Source organism: Eschrichtius robustus, chromosome 8 (assembly GCF_028021215.1).
Source record: "Eschrichtius robustus isolate mEscRob2 chromosome 8, mEscRob2.pri, whole genome shotgun sequence".
Lineage (NCBI taxonomy): Eukaryota > Metazoa > Chordata > Mammalia > Artiodactyla > Eschrichtiidae > Eschrichtius > Eschrichtius robustus.
Genome location: NC_090831.1, coordinates 25,935,568 through 25,960,136, shown reverse-complemented (window position 1 = coordinate 25,960,136; position 24,569 = coordinate 25,935,568). Strand labels below are relative to the sequence as shown.

The 24,569-nt window shown below is 32.0% G+C and overlaps 1 protein-coding gene across 4 annotated transcripts in view; it reads left to right on the top strand.

Moving 5' to 3' along the window:
* The window catches only part of CACNA2D1 (calcium voltage-gated channel auxiliary subunit alpha2delta 1), a 500,765-nt gene that overhangs the window by 421,290 nt on the left and 54,906 nt on the right, over positions 1-24,569 (top strand). For 3 of the 4 annotated variants that reach the window (XM_068550454.1, XM_068550455.1, XM_068550456.1), the window contains 8 exons: positions 6,338-6,416; positions 7,318-7,367; positions 8,517-8,606; positions 12,705-12,782; positions 14,706-14,780; positions 15,056-15,130; positions 21,917-21,973; positions 23,231-23,302. In XM_068550454.1, coding sequence (XP_068406555.1) covers positions 6,338-6,416; positions 7,318-7,367; positions 8,517-8,606; positions 12,705-12,782; positions 14,706-14,780; positions 15,056-15,130; positions 21,917-21,973; positions 23,231-23,302 — 576 coding nt within the window. Of the gene's footprint in view, positions 1-6,337; positions 6,417-7,317; positions 7,368-8,516; positions 8,607-12,704; positions 12,783-14,705; positions 14,781-15,055; positions 15,131-19,808; positions 19,907-21,916; positions 21,974-23,230; positions 23,303-24,569 lie in introns of those variants that run through there. The other variant, XM_068550457.1, reaches the window with a different exon arrangement.

The following is a 24,569-nucleotide window of genomic DNA, read 5'->3' as shown; positions in this document are numbered from 1 at the left end:
TGTTATCTTATAAGTAAGTAGGGAGGGCTTAAGTTTATATAAAAAAAACTATTGTATTGATGGCACCTCTCCATTCACCCTCACCAGTCCAACACGTAGTTTTTCAAGAGTATTCTCATAATTAGTGTCAGTGAAGTATTTAGCATTACCCAAGAAGAACACCTGAAATAAATCAGTATATCGCTTATTTCCTGGCCTCTGCTGACAATAGTCTTTGCAGAGCTATAACTAACTGCTTGGAAATGAAATGCGTCCATAGCTTATTCCTCCTGTGTCAAGTACCATAAATGTATGCAAAGGACGGGAAACCCAAAATTACTTCCTTATAATCTGATAATGCAAGGGTGATTCATTATAATTGTTAAAAATTTTAAACACCGACATAATCCTGAGGCATGTATCTATGTTAACGTACGCACATGCAAGAGATGTGAGAGAAATATCTGCTTGGTGCTTTAAGATCATGTAGGCAAAACCTACTGCATTTTGTTTTCCTTTTTTAAAGTTGCTTTGTGTGATTTACTCAGACTAATTCAAAGGTCACTTATGAAATTCTTGCCTTCGTCAGACCCTGGGCAATTCCATGCAGATATATCTTATATGGACACAATGGCATTTAGACAATATTGGCTCCTTTTCTTTGGAGTTCATTGCTAAAATGTTATAAAGCAAGCCAAGTTTGTTCCTTTGGGAAGGTGTTACTTCAAGTTATTTTAAGTTCTTTTTAAGGCACGAAAGGCTAGTATCCCACTAATGGAAAATGTTACCTCATTGAATTCTGATAGCTTGACTGTAGGAGACAATTGTAGTCACCATCATCATCATGGTCATCTTTATTACCATAGATAATATTTATTGTTCTTATTATTTTCCATATAATACAAAAGATTTTCATGTATTACTTCATTCACAATTGTAATAACCATATGACAAAAGATGTTTATTACCATCAACATCATCCCCATTTTGGAAATAAAACCAAAATTTGAGACGTTAAGGAACTTGTTGAAAGTTAAACAGCTACTAAGTGGCAAAGTCAGTCATTTAAATGATCTACAGTCCAAATTTCATAACCTCATGTGGAATGCGCCGTCTGGTTGTGTGTGTCTCTCTCTCCAGGGCAGCCTTGTGGCCATGCCAATCATCATTTGCCCACCCAGGATCTTTCCTTCTGGTCAGATAGCAAGGCTTTACTGCTAAGGGACATATTTCTCACAGCCTTAAGAGGCTAAGATGGATTAAACTAAGCCATCAGATCTTTGCAGGCTTGTAAGAACCTTTCAGATCGCTGGGCTTTATAAAATAAATTAAGTGTGAAAGATGCATTTGGACACTTTTATTTATTTCATAATGCTATAAAACTAGAGATGTAGGTTATTTTAAACGCTCTGGATTCTGATACACTTGTGAATTATGGAAACCACTGTAGAATTTTCTCCTAAAATATTCAGTCCAATCTAGTATTTTTATAGGCTTCATGCCAAAAATTTTAGTACGCACAGTAAATTAATAAAACCCATTTCTGACATCATTTTTCTAACATGAGTCGATAGCTGAAGTTTTTATTTTAGTTTTATTGGCTTTCTTTCTTCATAGTCTCATTTCCATTATTCCTTGGAGATTTGCCTATTGTAAATTAAACTTGAACTCTGGGTAACTGATAATTGTTGAGGTGACAGTTTCCAGTAACTGGGTTCTGCTGGGAAACAAGAAATTCCTATGGCTTTTAAAAATAGGTTGACCCTGTGGTTTTGGAAAAATCTTAATTGAAGACAAGTATTTTAGTCTTCAACAAACAAGACAAAATAAAAACCAGAGTAGCGGAAGTCTAGAACTGAAGGATAAATCAGTGGTGTATTGTAAGAAACCAATCAATAACCCAATTTGCTGTTAATTAAAAGTTTTCTCTGATCAAGAAGGTCAGGCTTGACATGTCAAATTTACATCTTGGAATTATAATGTTCTGTTCAGAGAAAAAATGATTTTTGAACCAACTGAAGGCCGAATTATATAAATTTGCAACTAATAATAGAGACTAATTTTTAATTGTTTTAAGTTTAATTTTATTAAATACGCTCTCAAATTACAATTTATTTTATGAATACTCTTATATAACTAAGCACGAGTCAATAATTATGAGTTATTTTCATTCTCTAGGAATAATACAGTACATAAATGGTTTAAGTGTATTATACATACTTTAATTTGCCTGAAAAAGTTTGCTCATCTCCATTGAGCAAGTCAGCGTAACATAAAAAAAAAAGATTATGAATTTACCATGATATAAGTATATGAAACAACCCACATTATAAAATGCAAGAGGTCTATCAGTCTGGTTTTGGCTCTACTCTATTATAATAATGAACTGATTTATATGTCAGATGATATCAAAGTTTGTCTTATGTCCCTCTGGGAAAACGTGAAGACCACTCATTTAGCTATTCAATTTTTTTTCGTTTAATATTTATTTCTATTTCTGTATAAGGCACTATAATAGATACAGTAGTGCAATCTTGGAACTGTTTTAACCCTAGCCAGCGTTTATTCAATACTACCTTCGCACATTATTTCTGTTAGAGACCTAGACTCCAGCATTATGAAGAATATTTTTCAAAGCCATCTATAACTGTGTATGTTTCATATATAACCCTCACAGAGCTGAACATTCTGAAACATGGCCTAAAATCAACCAGTTCAGGATCATTTAGCAAATTTTCTAGGAACATTTCACTTAGAACAGAAGTCTCCAGTATGTATTTGTTACATGGATCTCATGTTGTAATTATCAATGTAAAGTTAACTTTGCTTTAATGGAGGCCTGATTTAAAGTAATAATTTGCTTAATGGAGACTTCAGATGAAATATTTCGCTTGTATGACTGCACATTGTGTTTCAAGTTATTTTATATGTCATTTTATTTGTTTTTATGTAAGATCATGTAAATACACTAATAAGAAAAGAACTCTAAAATTACACATCTTTGAGAATGTAATATACCTTAATTTCTAAATCGTGCCTATTTCAAGGAATCACTTTATTTTTTCCTTTCCCCAGAATTATAGCTAAGGAAGAATGGTACACTTAAAGAAGTGAAAAACACCAGAAGAATGAGGGGATAGCAATCATCTCTGTGGATTTGGCATCTGGAATTTTAGTTAGTTCATTAGCTCTTCCACGGGGTGGCAGTAATATAGTGTGGAATAGGAGGAATGAAACTATCTAAAACTCCAAGTGGAAAGTTAGGATACAAAAATAATCAAATTTCACCAATTCATTGTGTACATGCACTATGAAATGTTGAATATCACACCTCCTTATGAAATCAATGAAGTTAAAGTCCTTATTACATAATTAGCTAAAATGTGTAAAGCAAAGCCAAATTCAGCATGGGTACAGCACCTGGGATTGAAGTAATGTTTATGTTGATTTTTTCACTGTCATATAAAGAATTAAAAAGTGTGAGTGGTTTATATTAAAATTTTCTCAACAAAATATATATTTATAAAATCATTTTAGAAAATTCTAAGATAATCTATAAAATCATTAAATTTTTACATGCATATGTTTTGTGTGTATGTGTATATCCCCCAAGAGAAAAATAAGCATTTTAGATATATTAGAAAGATTTTGTAAATATTGTAATGGTAAGGCAGTTGCTGAAACTATAGAAAGGTTGAATTTGTAAATTTTAAGATTTTAGTTACCATTGGTAGGAAAATTTCAGAAAAATAATGTCTTCGAAAGTGTCTAGGGGGCTTCCCTGGTGGCGCAGTGGTTGAGAATCTGCCTGCCAATGCAGGGGACACGGGTTCGAGCCCTGGTCTGGGAAGATCCCACATGCCGCGGAGCAGGTGGGCCCGTGAGCCACAACTACTGAGCCTGCGCGTCTGGAGCCTGTGCTCCGCAACAAGAGAGGCCGCGATAGTGAGAAGCCCGCGCACCGCGATGAAGAGTGGCCCCCGCTCGCCGCAACTAGAGAAAGCCCTCGCACAGAAACGAAGACCCAACATAGCAATCAATCAATCAAACAATCAATCAATCAATAAATCTTTTTTTAAAAAAAGAAAAAAAAATGTCTGGGGACTTCCCAGGTGGTCCAGTGGGTAAGACTCCATGCTGTCAATGCAGGGGGCCCGGGTTCCCGATCCCTGGTCGGGGAACTAGATCCCGCGTGCGTGCCGCAGCTGAACACCACGTGCCACAACTCTTCATTGTGGCACAACTGAGAAAGCGGTAAAAATTATATATTTGTAATATGGGAATGATTCAATCAGTTAATGCAGCCTATATTCAAATAGCCAGGGAAGGACCTATGTGATAAATGAATAAAGAGAGAGAAAAAAAAAAGCCTAGTGTGCAGTAAAATTTTATTAAATTATAATTAATTATGACAATGTACACTTCGACACCCAGCTCTGATGCGGAATTCCTTAATTTGAACAACCTCTGAGGTCTCCATGGAGGCCAACGATGGGGGTCAGGCAAAACTTTTGTAGCAAAACAAATAAAACAACAAGTTTTGTTGTTGGTGGTTGTGTTTTACTAGTATGTTTTCTGGCTGAGTTGTGTTTATTTGGACTATTTAATGAATAACATCAGTCAAAATAATCACATAGTGTGTGTCTAATTGTAGCCTCTTTGTTATTAGAAATGTTTGATTTCTAGGGATGTAGATATAATAATTCATTTAGTCTTATTATTTATTTCTTTGTACTGAAAAGTATTCTATGGAAAACATTTTACTGGAACGCTGTCGTGGTAAGAGGAGCGACCAGATAGAGCAGTGCTTTAAAAGTGTGAGACATGCTTTCAAATGTTAATTATGAAAGCCATCCCCAAGTGCTTTCTGGAGCATCTTGATTGTTTCCCTGCCCTGAATTCGCGTGACAGTTTTTTAAGGTATGGCAGTTAAATTGAACTGTTAGTAGGGTTGCCAACCTGTTTATAAAAATATTTCCATTTAGGAGCAAGTTTTACGATGTAAGTAGTGACGCTACGTTGAAATACATAGCCCCCAAAATGACCCAACTGAAGATTTTAAGGAAATGAGGCTGCATTTTGCATTTTGAGGGATTGAGAGAGAGGTGGGTGTCACCAACTTCTGTTAAACTAGAACCAGTCATTTGTCCTTACAATTTGAGGTGATTAAAACTCTGACGTATGGCTTCCTACATAACTAGCCGAGGCAAACCCGGACGACCTAAGGGTGGCTCACGTAAAACTTTACAAGTGAAACAACATCCCTGATGTACATTTTAGGGCAAGGATTGTCATGATGTGATCTCGGTGCAGTCAAGACCAGCAAAAGAACAGAGAACAGATGTGAAATCTCTTTTGAGGTTTGTGCTCTGCAGTTGTGCAAAAGATGAAACAGATGAAACGGTTAGAAAATGTCAATTCAAACAATCGACATGAATTAGGGAAAAGCTCTTAACATAGTTCAAACCAGACCATAAATTCATGGAAAAGTGATTTTCTGCATGTTTATCTTTAGAAAAAGCTAAAATGATGAACTTACAGTACCTGTTTACTTAGATTACTAAATTGGTAAAAATCGATATAAGTCAAATAGCCATTTTATTAAATACTTATTGACATCATTGAATTTATCTTCTATGCTTTTATACTATTTAAATTCAGTGGCTTCCAATGAATATATAAATTACTATATTTAAACACTATCTCAATTAAATTTTTAAACATTTGCATATTATATATTAGAAATAGTCAATATTTTGATTCTTTTTAAAAATGCTAGGAGCTTAAAATATTTATCATATATGCCAGTCATCTTTTATAGAAAGTAAGTAATATGACTAACATCATAATCATACATGTACATCCTAAATATTTCTATGATGTGAAAGTAGTGAAACCATCATTAAGTATAATGCCCTAAGCAACTAAAAGTATAATGACCACCTTTCTATGTACATTTTTATAATCTCATACCTATGAAATAGGACTTTTTTTTTTCTTTGCAGTGACTAAATATGTGAATAATATGTCTTAACCAAGTGAGACAGGTGAAGTTGGGTTGAACCTGAAAGATGCCATTTCTACTAATGAAACCTTAGTCATGATCCTGCCACAGGATTGACATATGGTGCAGGGCACCCAAGTACTAACTTAAATTCAGTAACTGAAGTCTATATTTACAGTAGATTATGTGGTTTCTCTCTGGTGCCTTCCTGAGTGATTTAGTGGCCTCAGTTCTTCTTGTCACATTAATTAACTGAAAACCATGCTTTTACATGTTTTTTATTTTAGTTCTTTTGTTTTGCCTTTCAATTAAATTTTATGCAGCCTAACAGATACCCATTTTTCAATTCACCAGGTACGTGTATTCACATTTTCAGTTGGTCAACATAATTATGACAGAGGACCTATTCAGTGGATGGCCTGTGAAAATAAAGGTAACAAGTCTGTTTACTTGACCACATTTTATTATAAGAAGAAGAATTTGGTAGTTGTTAGTTCTACATATTATCATTTAAAATACTCTAAAGTTATAGCTAATTTTTTATAGGAATCAAGGCAAGAATAAGATGCTGAAGATGTTTTCTATTAAAAAAACACACACATAAGAAACTTTGATATTAGTGTTACATTACATTAAAATGCAGACATCTGATCATATTGTACATTTATAAAGGAGTATATTTTATTGCATGATACTAATGATGCTTATCAAATATAACTTGACATGAAGCATTAAGAATGAAAAAATATCTGAATTATGTAAAACTTAGATATCAGGAAGTGTGACACAATATGCACATTTTTTTCTCTGAGTGGTTAAATTATTGTTTCTTTAAATGTCTTCTTATACATTCCTAGGTAATTCAGACTTTGTGTAGTGAACCTTTATTACTTTTATACTCAGACCAAAAAAAAAAAAGTTATTTGAAAAATGCCACATGGCAATAAAAAGAACGTAGATTTATTCTGAAAGCTATTTTTAGGCAGGTATTTTATATGAATATAATAATTGTTAGATACCCATCATTGTGTATTTTTAATAATTTCTTCAATGAAAAAAAATTTTAATGATACCAGGTTCCCTACTGCTTTGTAGAAAAATAACATTTGTTTTATACAATCTAAGAAATGTAGTGTTATTTCTCATAAAGCCTGTGTATTTGCTATGAGAATACATTCATCAAACATTTTCCAGATTTATCAGTGATGTTGATATTTTAGTGTTTGCTCAATTAGAAGTGCTCAGTGTCTCCTACAAAGCCATAAAATAATTTTGTGGTCCTTTATTTTATCATAATGTTTATATGTATAAATCTGTATATATATATATTTCAGGTTATTATTATGAAATTCCTTCCATTGGAGCAATAAGAATCAATACTCAGGTATGTTTTTTTAAAACTTGTTTAAAGTATTTTTTCAAACTAGGGTATTTCTTCGCTGCTTTAAATATGCTCAATATGGAGAAAATAGGTGAAAATGAATAAATGATTCATACTATTCCATTTGTAATAAAATGATGAGTATCATGGTAATGTATTGGTTTTCATTTCATTAAGGTTCCAAGTGTTTTTAAACATCCAAAACTCAGGCAAAAATATATGAGTATTTTTTTCTTCTCAGATGTTAAAAACATAATAGAAAGTAAATAAAATCAGTTTACTAACAATCTCATCATATAATTTCAACTTGGTTCTATTGCAAATTATTTAAATGAGTTTCTCCAAGTTGTAGGTACAACATAGAAAATTAAACAATAATTATTACAACTTACAACAAGGAGATGATTTTTCTGCAACCATTCAGTTGAAAACATGCTTGTTAAATAACCAGGGAGAGTGAAGCAATTAAGTTAATTTAAATGTATATTATTTTTAAATATTCCTAAATTGCTACTTAAACTCATTAATTCTAAACATAACTGAGGGTCTACAAAATAAACTAAGTCAAAATTTAGCACAGATAACGTGGCATTTGTGGAAATGAATACTGAATACATTGAATTTTGAAATGAAACAGCAGCTGTATTTAAGCCTGATGTCTAGATTTGGCACAGTAGTTCATGTATTTTTTGATATGTTTAAATGTAGTTTTGAATTTCAGCCAAACAATCTGTGATATGAAAACAAGTACGTGGCTGCTTTATTATTTCAAATTTGTGTAGTTCCATCCAGTAAATCGCAGAGCCTTAAATAGTTTAGATTAACATAAAACAATTCACAAGGAACCTATTTCACTTATTGCTGGCTGAACCTCAGAAAGAGAATATTTTGTTACTAGAAAAAAAACTGGGGTAGATACATTGTATAAATAATATAAGTCAAATATTATTGATTCTAAGTATGCAGACATACCATTTATGGAGTACCCAAAGTAAGAATTGAATGATTATATGCTTAACTTTCTTAATAATTTTGATTCCATCTTCATTTTTAACTCTAGATAATTTTTTCTCTGTGGAGTTTTTTTTTTTTTTAGCACTGCATTCCTAGTTTTCAACCACGTAACTCTTTTTTATGTATATGTATATATAGGAATATTTGGATGTTCTGGGAAGACCAATGGTTTTAGCAGGAGACAAAGCTAAGCAAGTCCAGTGGACAAATGTATACCTGGATGCACTGGTAAGCTAGGCTGTTCAACCAAAGACTGTCATAACAAAAGCACACGGCTGGCTTCTATTTCTTTCTAGCTTCCATTTCTCTTTTCCTGTTCATGAAACCCTTTCAAAATTCCTTCTATCACAACCTTCTTTGCTAGAATTTAGATAATTTACATAAAAATGTAGACTTATGTGTAGTGGAGAACCACAGATGTGAAGTGTTATTTTTCAGTTGCCATTGAGGATGTAGAATTTCAAACCTGTAATCTTGAATTTAAGACCATTTTGATAACTTTTTGAATTTTTATGTAAAAAAAAATACTAAAGTCACATGAATTAGTACCTATTACTGCAGATTTTGAACAGGAATTGTGAAGAAGGTATTCTTAAAATAGACTTCAGCTAGCAGAAGCATGTATATCCTCCATATCTCAAACCAGACTCAACAAAACTCAGAAGTACATGCAGTTAAATAGAAAGTATCTTACCCTATCCTGGAACAATCACAAACCTAACCACCTCTTCATATATAATTTCTTGCTTTAGATTCAACCCCAAATATTTATGGAAATAGCCATTGAAGTGATCAAATCTGGTGTGAAATAACAAATAAAAACATGTTAATCTGTCCACTACACAGTAGAAATTTTAGTACAGGTACGCCATCAAATTTCAAAGCATTGGCTCTCAACTGGTGGTAATTTTGCCCCTCAGGTCATTTGGAAATATCCATAGGTATTATTGATTGTCATGACTGAATAGGGAGGGGTTGCTACTGGCATCCAATGAATAGATGCCACGGATGCTGTTAGACATCCCACACAATGCACAAAACAGTCACACACACCCCCAACACACACACATACACACACACAACAAAGAATTATCCAGCTCAAAATATCAATAGGGCCGAAGTTGGGAAATCATGTTTTAATGTAGTTTTTACTTTCCTGGTATGAAAGTTATCAATAGTAATTATCATATTTAAGATTTACTCATACGCTTAACTTAATTAGAGAAGACTTTATTAAGAATTTTACTAATGTAATATATTGGAGAGACTTAAAATATTAAGTCCTGAAAAGTAAATGCTAATTCAATAACCCCTTTTCCTACTTGGAGTTCAATTATATGCTGATACTACTTTTCTGAATGCAGTGATGAACCCAAAGGGCAGAATGCAATCCATTTAGAATTACTTATCATTTGGTTCTTGTAAAATAAACATACACAGGAAGTTAGAAGAAAACTAGGCACTATTAGCAGCAGCCTTGCGTGCTGAGAAAGATAAAGTGAAGCTTGCTTACCTCAAGCCCTCGCTAAAATTACTGTCCAGTGTTCCTTCTTGACATCACATATTTATTTAAGGTCACATGGTCAACTAAATCTATGGTCAAAATGTTTCACGTATCCAAATCCATCACAGGACAAAGTATGATAGGAGGAGTCAATAAGTATGCCCTGTTGTATTTCCTATGACCAGAAGTTCATTAACCAGCATGTCTGCCTTGTTGGTGAGGTTTTTACTGATAGCACAAATGACTTTAGGAAGAGATTTGGGTTCTAAATATGCTGTTCTACCAGCTGAAACTAAATGTAAAAAAAAAAAAAAAAAAAGGAAACAAATGAAGCAAATGAATTGTCTAGTCAGTGGATATACAGAGCATTCGTTTTACTGACTTGAGAATAAAAAGTGACCCATCTTTCATTTCTAAGTATTTGTTTATAATCTCTGCACATAGCAGATTCAAAATATATGCTGGTCAAATTAACAGTTATTTTAAGAGGAAAAAGGTAAAAATTATCCAAGACAAAATGTAATGAATATAATGAGAAAAACGAAGAGAGCTCTGGAAATCAGAAGAAAGAAGGCCATATATTTGGGGATAGAGTAGAGTGAGGTTAAAAAGATGGTGTCATGTTAGCTAAATATATGAGTCTAGGTAAGGTTTCTAAAATTGGTGATGAGTAGTGAAATTAGAGAAGGGAGGTGCAGTATGAAAACTGGAGAAGTGCCGGGTATATTGAAAGAATGATACCTCAGTCACTTGTGGAGATAATGGGAGATGAGAACAGAAGCAAGACTGGGACAAAATTGTGGAGGGTTCATTTTATTTGGGAGACAAAGTGAGGTTCTTTATGTTAGAGAGATGAAAAGAGTTGCACCCTAGAAACTAAACATCAAATAAATTCCAGGAGGCAGAAATCTTATTTTATTTCTCTTTTTTAGAGACTTGCACAGTGCCTTGGAATAGAGTACAATTTTTTTGGTCTGCTTAATGAAGGAGGGAGAAAATGGAAGTCAGGCACAAATAAGTTCATCCATAATTTTGTCTAATATGTTAGAAGACTAATATCTCATTTGGGGGGCACATATTACCATATTGAGAAGCAAATTATGGTATTCTGTGTAAATGTAAAAGTTATGCAACAAAAAAGAGCACCCATATATACCTTATCTTACACCGTGCTACCATTTTTAAAACTGTGCGTATACATGTACGGTCGGTCGTCCATATCCGTGTGTTCCACGTCTGTAGGCACAACCAACTGCAGATTGAAAACATTCAGGAAAAAAGAATTTCAGAAAGTTCTTAAAAGCAAAACTTGAATTTGCCAGGCACTGGCAACTGTTTACATAACATTTACATTGTATTTACAACTACTTTCATTATATTAGGTATTATAAGTTATCTAGAGATAATTTGAAGTCTATGGGAAGTTGTGCATGGGTTATATGCAAATACTACCCATTTTATATAAGGGACTTGAACATCCGTGGATTTTGGTGTCTTTTGGATACTAGGTTTCTAAGTTATCTGTAATCTGCCTTTCTTTGAGGTGGAAAGCTTTCATTGCAAATATTAATTTGCATATTCAATTAAGGATTTTTCATGGTCACATGTTCTTCCTTAGGATTAAGTAGAAAGCCAACATGTATATCATACAGCCAACTACGTGTAGTCATTTCCTTAATTTTAATTTTCTTGGTTCCAAACAATTTGATATCTTGTTCTGCTGAAAGCCTATGATTGTCCATCCACACTAATTCAGTTCCCATTGTTTTTGAGCTTCCCACATGTATAATTAATAATAAACCATAGCCTAAGCCATTTTCTTTATAAGACCGTGCTGTTTCTAGAATTAGAACAGGAGTCATGAGATTTGGATTTGGGGTCACTATTCACAAAAAGATTACTAATATTTTCTCAGCAAATTCAAAATTTTCAACAATAATTTTTAAATTATTTTAAAGAGTAATTTTGTTGAAAATGTAGTTTTGACATGAAATAGTGTTAAAAGAAATATAATTGTTGCAGATGACAGTCATAAAAAAGCAACCTCTGACCTGAAAGTTAGTTTATTCCAACTAATCTCTGTGGATTCATGTAACATAGGAAACTATCTACATGCTGAGTAACAGTATGTGATTATTTTTATTATACTAAAAGGCTTCATGACTGGACTTTCATATTTGATGCTTGCAGTTGTCTTGTCTGCATCATTTCACTTTGTCAAAAATCACTATTTATTTTGGAGAGTATTTAGAAGCAATATTGCTTCTTTTGAACATCATAGTATACTTACCTAGAATATCCCAGAGATGCAGTATCAGTAGCATGTTTTTGCTGTTTATAATGTTATTCTGCTACACATCTGTGGTTTAGCATGAAGCCTTTGGCTTAGGGCATGAAAAAAGTTAAGAATGAAGCAAAAAGAAAGGAAGGTTAAGTAAATCATTTGAAACAGTATTTTAATATCGCTCTGCTCATGGTGGTCCCTGATATTAGGAGAACTATCACTCACTATGAAAAAAAGAGTGGAGGGGCAGGGTTACTGAAATGTTTAGTGTAATTTGATTTTTATAGTTATTTGCAATGCTCCCTTAAGAGTATTATTTTAGATGTTGAGTGCTTAAAGAACTGCCTACTAGATCCTGCTTATTTCTAAGACATTTCATTGCCTTTTTAAAAAGTAAGCTTTCAAAATCAATTACTAATTTTTTTGTGGCTGTTTATAAAGTAACTAAAATGCACTGTCAGATATCAAAAACTAATGCAGAATGATAAAGTTTAAATTGTAATTTTAATTTGACTTTTCTCTCTGAATCTATTTTAAGGAACTGGGACTTGTCATTACTGGAACTCTTCCGGTCTTCAACATAACCGGCCAAAATGAAAATAAGACAAACTTAAAGGTTAAAAGTTAATTGATAAAATTAATAATAATAAATGATAAGCTATGACGTTGAAGCTCAGTGTGGATAAGATATTTCTATAAGGAAATACATACAATGTAACTGTCTCGTGAGGCGGGAAGTAAAAGGCAGCAGCTGCCTATGTGATAACCACCTGGGAAAAAGGAAATGCAGGTCAAGTTCTCAGTTCCCCAGAGCCAAGATTCAGCTTAACTCTATTTAACTATGACTTGATGAGAACACAAGTTCAGAACTCCAGGAGTAATTACATGATAAATGGGCAGTACTATTGTGTGCACATTTTTAAATGCATCTAAGATATCCTTGGAGTTCAGAAAGAAAAATCCAAAGAAAAAAACCATGGTGATGTTTGTATCAGGTGTATAGGTACCTTTTTAGAATCACTCCTCCTCCAACTTACATTCAAAGGATAGTTTTTTTAATTGTCATGTAACTTAAGGATCTGATTTAAATGAATAGTTCTCATTATTTTTTTCTCTTTTTTTAAGATTCAGGAAAAATACTTAATGAGTTTCATTAAAAATCTTGATTTCTATAGTGCTGGTAATATTGTCAATGTAATATAATGCTACCAACTTGAAGTTCTACAAGTTTTGAAAAATATGTCTCTTGTACTTGTTAAATTGTTTCATTTTTTAAAAATACTTTTGATTGAAAAGTAGGTTTACATTTCTGTTTCTTAGCTTACATAAGAAGGAATTTAAGAATGTGGGAGAAGTTAAGATTTTTTAATGCCAAATACTCATTTTATAGTTGGGTTGACATTCCTGATTTGAGGGAAATTTATTTCCAGTTTATAATATAATGAAGTCGGTTGCACTAAAGTGTTGCTTTTTCACTTATTATGAATGTCAGTGGAACTCCTTATTTTAATAATGTGGCCATAGAAAACACTGGTTATTCCTCTTTGGGGGCCCATTACCATTCTTAACTATCTGCTGGTTCTAGTCATCATAACTCAGGAAGGAGTAATTCTCTTAACTCCTCATGTAGATTATCTAAGGGAATGCTTAAATTTGGGGTATTTGCTCAGACTAGGGTTGGTTCATGGGAAAAGAGCACAGTTGTTGACATGACTTTCTCGTTCTATGTGCACCTACACAAAATTTAAAATGTTCTTGTGATAACTATTAACTGGATTTTATGATATTCTTTGTAACATTTTGATTTATTTTATAATTTATATAATTACATTTAAGACGAAAATTCCTGATTCTAAATTTTAACACCATTCACATCCTACGTCCCATAGAAGATTATGATAACAGTTTACCACATGGCCTTTTTGATTTGCAACTAAAACTGTGATGCCCATTGTTTGGTATTCAGAAGTTAGCAGCAACCAGAAATAGTGTTGGAAGAATTTCTGCTATTTTATTACAAATAAGGTCACATATTGTACTTTTCACGTATACACAGGTATTATCAGCAGCAAAAATCCATGGTTTTCTCATTCCATATTGCCTAATTAACTTTAAACTGGACATTTTTGTGATTTCTTAATCATAGCATACCAAAAAGTTAGTTTACACTCACAAACACACACACACACACACACACGCCCCTACAGCTGCTGACTGTTGCTGACTGTACAGCAATTAAAATAAGTATTAGTACAAAAAGTATCAAATTTAAAATTTCATATATCTTTTGTATTTTAGCTTTAATCATCAAGATTTCACTTTTTAAGCTAAATAATAATGATACAGTTGTGGGAATATAATCAAAGCTGAGAATCATTGCAAGTTGATACCGAAAGTGCCTCACCCTTACATATATATATGTTTAAGCTAGTATGGAATACAACCATTGTCAAGCAGAAGGATGAACTTATATAATAATTGTGTAGAAATATGTAAATTTTCGGTAGAAAATACACTGCCTTTTGCTATCTTATTATAGAACCAGCTGATTCTTGGTGTGATGGGAGTTGATGTGTCTTTGGAAGATATTAAAAGACTGACACCACGTTTTACAGTAAGATGCAATTTACTCTTTTGGTAACTTTTCTGTTTTAAAACTCTGTACTAATTTAGCTTGTTTTTAAAGCACTTAAAAGGAACTCTCAAAAATTTTGTGCCGTTATCTTAGCAAAGGAATTAAATATTTAGAAGGATTCTTAAAAGAGTGTAAAGATATCATGTTATCTTTCTTTATGCTTTAAAATATGTATTTAAGAGGTTTTTTTTAAAGAATGTGGATTTCTGATTGCGACTCAGGAATCTTTAAGGTTGTTTCTTATTATTTTTCAGCTGTGCCCCAATGGCTATTATTTTGCAATTGATCCTAATGGTTATGTTTTATTACATCCAAATCTTCAGCCAAAGGTATGTATATAATTTATTTACAATGATTAGTGTTCTGTAAAATTAATGATTAATGTTCTTATAAGGTTCGTCATTTTTAAATTCACTATACAGCACTAAGTATAAAGGAACATTATACCTGTAACGTTAATCGATGACAAGACCACAGTTTATAATATATGAAGGTGTGAAAACAGTTTTCGTTTTCTCTTACCTGTTTAGTTCTGAAATGTTTCTATCCACTATCCAGCTAACCAATATTCCTATCTCAAAGGCAGCCATTATCACCTCCTGGGCCTGAGCTTCACACATCCCACTTGGTATTTTGATTAGGCTGTAAGGTGGTGAAGGAGATGGGCTGGATAGGTGTGAACTTGAGAGCATTATTCATGTTCCTCTATGCGTAGGCCATTTGCATTGCCCTTTTTTTTTCTGGTAATTATCTCTCCTTTCCATCTGCCAGGCTTATAAAGATATGTATGAAATTCAAAAAGAAAAACTCAAATGGGATGGGCTTCAGAAGTGGGAAGGGTTTATTAATCAGGGAGTTATATGGAAGTGATAAAATTCCATACATGAACCATTTTATCCTAATCTTTATGCCTATTTTCCCAGGATATAAAATACTTTCCTAAATGTCTCATCCAACTCATTTCACTTTTCATTAATGCTTCACAGGTAAAAAACTTTATTTATCCAGAAGTAAATTGGCAAAACCTTATGTATTTTTAATTTATAAGCATCTTCAAGTTATTGTTTAACTTTGAAGATAATATTAAGGATACTTTAAACCATGCTGGTTGGAAATATATACAGACTTATGCATATTATTTCCTTCTCCCCAGGCATGGAGATTTAATGTTAGTGATGTTTTAGGACACATACAAGTATGTATGTGCATACACACACACACACACACACACACACACACACACACACACAGTTGGGTCATTAAAAACTGTTCAAAAAAATAATAATTAAGAACCATTAATATTGAATGTAAAAACATATTGAATGGTTATAATTAATGTCTGTATTTTATTTCTCACTTTGGAACTTATTTCCATATAAAATCCATCATGATCTAAATATTTGCTAATCGTGTGTAGCTGCTGATCACCCTGCATTATTTTTAAAGTTGTTATTTTATTGTAAATGTGGTATAAGCATATTTTCACATTATTATTAGTCTATCACAGCTCTTTGAAAACATGTCATGTTAAGTTCCTCTCAGAGTTGTTTATGATTGGCTAATCATTCTATGATTTTTCCATAATTGAAAATTTTTAAGTCTTTTTAAGAGTTTTTAACATTTACAGTATTATTTTGTATTATGTTTGTATATCCAGTGTATTTTAAATTATATTCCCTTAAGTAAAGTGATTTAAATGCAGTAATAACGTAATGTGCTGAAGGGTGTGAAGGATCCCAACTTTTATGTAGTTGGACATTTTATGATTGTAAGTCTTAACTCCTTCCCCAGAAGGAACTAAAATATGTCATAGACAAAATAATAAAAAAGAATAATTAGAATAATCACGTATGATGTATATATATAAAACCATCATTTAGAGGTAATTATTTGAAAAGGGTTTTCCCCTTTTCTGCATTCTTGTACTAATAATCAGTATTTATGTAAAAAGTATTTTATTACTATTTGAATGCTGTTAACATATATTTGACTCATATTTGGAATAATCAATTTACTAAAATTCGTAAAGTTACAAAGAAAATAGAAATTCTTTAGAAATTCTTATTAAAGCCCAGGTGATTTTTCTTCAGGATTATGTTAGCTTTTCATATTTTTAATAGAGGAGATTATTATAAGCAAGTGTGCAACAGAAAAAAACTTTTAGAAAAAATATTGTTTTAGAAAACCATTAAAAATAAAATGTTTGAACAGTCAATGTATTATTTTTTTCTGAAATTCATGCTTGTGAATTAAATATGCTTATCAATTCTCATCATTAACAGGTTAAATATTATAATTTCTTTTTGTGGGTGACAGTACTTGCTATACAGAGAGATACAAGAACCTGATAAAGGATGATATAGTATAAGATAGTTGTTTTAGAAACTGACAAATACAGAGGACCAATATGGTTAGAGTAATATACTAACAAAATTAATCTTAATTTTTTCATCCAAAATTCACCAGTAGAAATAAAGGAAAATAATGCTACAGTCCATAGTACCCATTATTATTTAACAAGATCAAAGTCTAATCTTACGCAGGTATCCTTTGCTGAATGCCTTTTGTTTTCTTCTTGAAACTATAATCTTAATTCACATTGTTTCAGTACAATTTTGAAGTTTATAGAAGGCAGAACAAGTGTCCTAAAGGCAAGAATATCAGAAAATAAAGTAGCTATGAATCTTTTGCATATCTAATTTTCTGAGGAATCATTACTTATCTTCTCAGAGAGACTTTTCAAAGTATCCACCATGACCACATTTTGACAAATGCTGAATTATGTATCCTCCTTCATTCCAAAATGCATTTGAGAGTTCCTCCATTGTGTTTCAATGAAATAACCAGATTAGGTATACTTATTAATACCTCATTTTTATCAGTCTAAAGAAATAGTTATTGTATAGGAAATTGTGCATAATTTACATTTTAGAAGTCCATATTTAAAATAAACCTACAGTGTTATGACTGAATTCTCCATTTGTTCCATAGATGTAACATTTGATGTCACTAACAAAGGCACAAATTTTAAGCGTTTAAGACTGACTTTTTAATATCCTATCGTATTTATATTTTAACACATTTGAATCATATACATTCTAAAGAATTCCTGTTTTTTTTCCTTTTTTAAAATCACCATAGGGAATTCTCCGACAGTCCAGTGGTTAGAACTCGCCGCTTTCACTGCGGTGGGACTGGGTTCGATCCCTGGTCGGGGAACTAAAATCCCGCAAGCTATGGGGCGCGGCCAAAAATAAAATAAAATCAGCAAAGAAGTTGTCTGAGACAACCATCTTTCTAATTTCCTACATTCTCACTTTTTTTTCCCCTAGGAATAAAAGGAAAACATTGGTCATTTTGCTAAAAAAAAAGTTTGAGTATTTTCACTAGCATTACATATTTTATTCACTAAAAATATTTTTGAACTTTCATTTCATTTATTGACTCATCATGAACTTGATGATACCTGTTTCTGATCGAGGAAATAACTGACCAAAATTGATGATAGGATAGAATGCTTACCCATGTTGATATGTAGTATGATGAATTACCATCTTTCTGTTGCTTCAGCCTATTGGTGTAGGTATACCAACAATTAATTTAAGAAAAAGGAGACCCAATGTTCAGGTAACTGTGAATGAAGTTAGCAGTGCCTTCAAATTTGCTAAATCAGAGTTGCAATTAAGCTTCTCTTCCTAAAAGCATATGATTAATGCTGCCTTTCCTGACAGCAAGCTTCCAGAGCATGAGATGGAGATGAGCATCATTTCTCAATAAACCAGAGCAAAAATGTTATTAATAATGGCAGAGGGTATGCATTTGCTGACTAAAGATTGCTAGCAAATGATGTAGTAATAATGATAATCAGAGTAATTGCAATTAAATGGCTTCTAAAAAATAAATTTGTTATTAAATATTGTGACGTTAGTGTCAAATCCGTGTAATCCTAACAATTTGCTTGTAAAATTAACTTCTTAGTGGAAATAAAAATACAATTCTATTATATAATTTCTATAAACCACACAATTTAACCCAAAATTTCTTTGGATTTCTAAGTGTATTTTCAGATTAGCAGTTAGAGGAAGTTCCCTTCACCTAATTAAAAATGTCCAAAATTGCAAATAAATATTATCTGGCAAACTTACTGCAAAATCTTTTCTCTGATGGCAACATATTTAAACATTATTCTATGTATGCTTATTCCTATAAGTGCACTAAAAATAATCAGCAGGATACTTCCTATAGTTTAGTAGAATTTAGCAAGAGCATTTCAAAATTTCAGAGAAAGTTCAATATGACTTAAGGTTTTCTATGACAGCCTATCATTTCTTTTAAAAAGTTGGTGACATTATAATGGAGAGGTAGTGTGATATTAAGAAATCATTAAGCTATGAATTAGTAGAAATGAGTTCCAGTTTGTTCTACTTATAGCCAACACTATATCCTTGAGTAGTTCACTAAACCCCATAGTACTTCAGTTTCTTCATCTGAAAATCAGGAAGATTAAACTTATAATTGTTTCCTATCCTACACAGTATATTCCTAGGAAATTGAATACATATATTGATCCCCAGCTCCATCTCCTGAAAATTCTGATTTAATTTGACCAGGGATGGGAGCCGGGCTTCTGAAATAGTTTTAAAGATTCCCAAGTAATTCTAAAGTACAGAGCCAATGGATTAATAGAATCATCAGTTTCCTTCTAGCTCTAGAATTCCATGACAATCTGAATTTCGTGTTGTTGCATCAGTCTCCATTTCTTTTGTGATTCCTGTAGAGGTTAAAATTATGTTTATGTCTTTTCTTGATTTATTAAATTGTTTTATGTTATTCCTCTTGCATGTTTCTTTTTGTGGATTACCTTGGATTATACTCATTGCAGTCATGTACATTTTAGTGAATTTTTAGTTTTGCCATACTTTCAAATATTGCATGTAAATATTGTGATATAATTTAAAAATAAACAACCTGAAAAATGGTTTGTTTTATTTTTGTCTTCCTTCCAAGGAAACTCCAAATGGCAGACTAGCAACCACACAAGACGTCTGAACTTGGAAAATATTTTTTGAGCTATGTAGTATTTTTAATAATACCAACTACTAATTATTTCAATTTAAAATTTAACAACATTGCCTTGTGCCTTCTGTTTTAGTTCCACAAATGGTATGGCCTTTATATCAGTTGATATTCAAATTTTACAAATGAGAATTGTTAGATATTTAAAACATCAAACAAAAGTACTGGGAGTGCAGGGACTGGATTCCAGTTCTCAAGCCTCTCTTGGTGCTTTCTGATGAGAAGAGTTGCTTTTGAATTTTTCAATCACTGTACCTGTAATGAGTCTTTTAAAAAATGGTCAGCCAGATTGCCATTTAAAAAGTACAAGTGATGCATTGACATTTTTCTTTTATGATTTCCTTTTCCTGTCTGTGTCTTTGTATGTTGGATTGGGACGTGATCTTCATATTGCCAATTCTTCCTGATAATGCCTCCTCCATGCATGCTGTTTGGGTCTGGTCATGCTATGCATTATCCATTGCATGTAAGATAATATTCTTATTTATGTTTATATTTTATCATTTTATTTTGACTTTGTTTTGTGGTGAGTTAAAATTTTAACACTGATGTGAGGGTGTTTGTGTAAAGATAATTTATTTCTTGAGACTTTAAATAAGCAATTCAGAATAATTTGTCAGCTTTCTCAGTTTTGTTTTTTAAACAGAGGACTAGAATTATTTTCAATGCTGATTTTTATTTTCTTCTTATAAAATATTACTTTTCCAAAGAGTATTTGCTTCTTATACTGTGTCATTCAGCATTTGAAATAAATATGTTTAATTTTAATACATTTTTAATTATTGGCATTGTCTTGGGTAGTCAGCCCTACTAAAACAGTGTTTAAAATAATGATGATCTGAAAGTATTTTGGAAGAACGTGTGAGCCTGAAATTTTTAAAATTCCAGTGACCTTGCACTAATACAGCATAATTTCTATTTATTTATTACTTCTAATTAGTTATCATATATTGATGGTATTTATTTTAGTAAATATTAAAAATCCAGTTTCTAAATTTTTACAGTTGTAAAATGATAGACACCTATTATGATTTTATGTTCTAGTGAACTTTGAAATTCTACTATGGCATGTTACATTACTTAGTAAGTGTTATAAGAGAATAGTATATTTTTGTTTATCAAATATTTTGATATCCTCATTTTATGATTGAGAAATTTTTTAAATGTCATGTGAGGTAAATTTACCAGGTTAACAGTTTCATTTGATATGTTTATGTAAATAATCTGCCTGTTCCATAGTTAATTTGATTTCTTATTACACACCTGCAAGAAGCAACAGTAGGACGTGTAGAGCAGGAAAACAGTATTTAGTGAACCTAGGGGTTATTATTCAAGTTAGACTTCAATCACAATAGCTAATCTTTATTAAAATCCTTATGACTTTACCATAAATTTTATCTTACAAAATTGACTTAATTTGACTCATTAAAATATATTGTAAAATTTCTGTGTTTCAAATACATGAAGCAAACTTGTATCTTTTCTTTATGCATTTGAAGAAGGAGAAATAAATTTAGAGGAGTTTGTTTTGCTTAGCAAATGCAAACATTTTTAAAACATTTTCCCTCATATAATTTTATTTTTTATGGAATACAAATAATGTATATTACTTACACATTGCCTTTGTTTTATTGCCAAATATGTTATCCACATGGCTGCATTTTGCTCCTTTCACATCCCAATTAAAGATAAAAAGTTGTAAGTGGATCTTCAAAAGTCATATTGCCACAGGATTTGTGATTATAAATGTCCTATCTAACGCAGGACTCAAAACTCTTCAGTTGGTGATTAATTAAAATTTGTCTGCTGTACTTAAAGCTCAAATCCCTAGCCTACTTATTATTATTATTTTAAAATATATATGAAAGAATATACCTTTATATAATTATTTTGTCAACTGTTTAGGATACCTTAGGTAAGTAACTTTTATGGAATTAATTTCATATTTAAATATCTATTGAGATATTCTACATACAGCGTCATCTTACAATGTCATATATGCTTAATTACTATTTTCTGTGTAGAACCCCAAATCTCAGGAGCCAGTAACTTTGGATTTCCTTGATGCAGAATTAGAGAATGATATTAAAGTGGAGGTGAGTGCAATCAGTCAGCTTGAACGACACCCTCAGGTCAGATGCTGGTGTTCTTCCAGTCGACAGGGATCTGTTGAGCAGCTTCGTTGTGTTGGTTCTGTCTTTGGTACTATACACACAAAGATGAATGTTTTTTATCTTTAAAAATTTCTAGATCCTGGGCTCTCTCATCCGAAAGATCCTATGAAAAGGAATAAATATTTTAAATTGGGTGTGACCTTAGTTTTTTTCTTTCTCCTTCCACAGGTAGAGTTATTTTCAGTATCTCAATACAAATGTAACTTGTAAATTTCAATAAAAAACATAGAGAGGGGGACGTTGCCATAGAGATGAAAGAAAAGTTGCAGGGAATTTAATCATCCAACCACCCAATAAGCAACATGAGGAAAGAAGCTGCCATGTTTGTCTTAGTACTCTATACTCAGAAATTTTCTATTTTATTTCAAAACCAAAATTGCATGCCACTTCCTCTGAGAGGGCCTTCCATAATAATAGGGATAATCGTTAATAATAACATTTATTGAGTACATGATATGTGTCAGTCATGGATTCTCAAGAGCCTTTGAATAGATACATTGTTTTTATTATTATTATTATATCTGTTGTACTGATGATCTGTTTGAGGTACAGGAGGTTAAATAGCTTATCTCCAGTTACTCAGCTAGTTAAGTAGCAGAACCAGGATTTGAACCTGGCTCTTGCACTCCAGAGCAGAGATTTTTAAGATTCTTTCAGATGAATTAACTCCTTCTCTTAATCTATTCAAAGGCCACCGTATTTCTTTTACAGTTTGTCACAATGTGTTTTAACTTGTACTTGCTGTACACATTTTACAACCTTACTCCCTCAATGTAGAACAAGAGAATCTATTTATCATCGTTACCTTAGACTGAGGCATAGTGCTGGGATGTTTTAGGTAAATAATGAATATTTGTTGTAAAGTATTTTGACAGGATAAAGTAGGATCATGTAATGGTGAAGAGCTTGGTTTCTGGACTCTCATACCACTGAGTAACTGTAATAATATTTAACCTCTCAAGTCTCAATTTCCCCTCCATCAATCCCATAAAGTAATTGAGCACTTTTATTCATTACATTTCAAAAATTAATGACTGGTTGAAAATATTTCATTAAGAATGTTTTTATCATTTTAAGATGATGTAAAATAACGATGTGGTAACTTTTAAAAGAATATTTCCACACTTCAGTAGGTCAATTTAGTATCTGCTATAAAGTAATTGTTTCAATTTCCCTTAGATTCGAAATAAAATGATAGATGGTGAAAGCGGAGAAAAAACATTCAGAACCCTGGTTAAATCTCAAGATGAGGTAAGAATTAAGTCAGGTTTATTCTTAAATAAAAATGTATATATTAATAATGATCATTGATATTAGTGGTAAAGCAATATTTATTCATAAAAAGGGATGTTTCTAGAAAACAAAAATTGTTTAAATCACTCTTTGCTGGAGGGATATTTTTAATAAGATTTTTAACTCTGAAATTTTTATAAAATGTTGCTTTAGATTTCTTGATGTATTCTTCTATCATTTACAATATGTTCCTGAAAATTATATTTTTAATTTTTTTTAATTGATGTATAGTTGGTTTACAATATCATGTAAGTTTAAGGTATACAGCACAGCGATTCAGTTATATATACATATATATACACACACATATATATATTCTTTTTCAGATTCTTTTCCCCTATAGGTTATTACATAATATTGAATATAATTCCCTGTGCTATACAGTAGGTCCTTGTTGGTTAGCGAAAATAATATTTATGTCTCCATTTTTTTTTTTTTTTTTTTTTTTTTTTACCAGTATAAGAAATAGAATACACAATATGATGTTTGCCATGTTCTTTTAGGCCATTTCGGTCATACAGATTTGAAGTTAGTATTTAATAGCTATATGTTTTGTATGGGTTGTGCATGCAGATGTTCTCATTGTTGAGTTCCATATATTAATTTTTTTGTTTTTTTGTTTCTTAACTTGTTTCTGGCTTCATTTATCTTCTTTTACTATTTATGCACTATTGCCCTGAATTTAAACCTGAAATTAAATCAAGAGATAACACAGCTACTGCCATAAAATCACTGGTACAGCTAGGTAACACTTGTATTGTTTTATATTGACGTGGAAAAACTCCGTGTATCTGAGAAGTGTGTCTATTCATTATCAGTCACATGTGGAATAAATACACATTCGTATGTTTGAGGATTGGAAAAATGTATAGAACTCCCAAGCTTTTGAGCCTGGAAACTTAATTTAAGCTTTTATGTACAATTTATGTCCGTTTCCTCACAATCCCATCCGTTTTAAGTGTAACATTTCTCCTGAATTTCTCAGCAGAGCTTTCCCTAAGATGGAGCTAGGATCTAAATACAGTACTTCATTAACACGTGCCTTTTCTCATTTTAATATCATCAGGAGTCCCTATTACCAGAACCCAAGGGGGGTTATACACCAGTTTCCGTCTTTGTTGACACGTCAACTCTGTTTACTTAGACTTTAGCCATGCTGTTTACCACCTCACTTTTCAGAGGAAAGGTGTAAAGCATTCAGCAGTTCTGCCAGCTTCTCCATCTT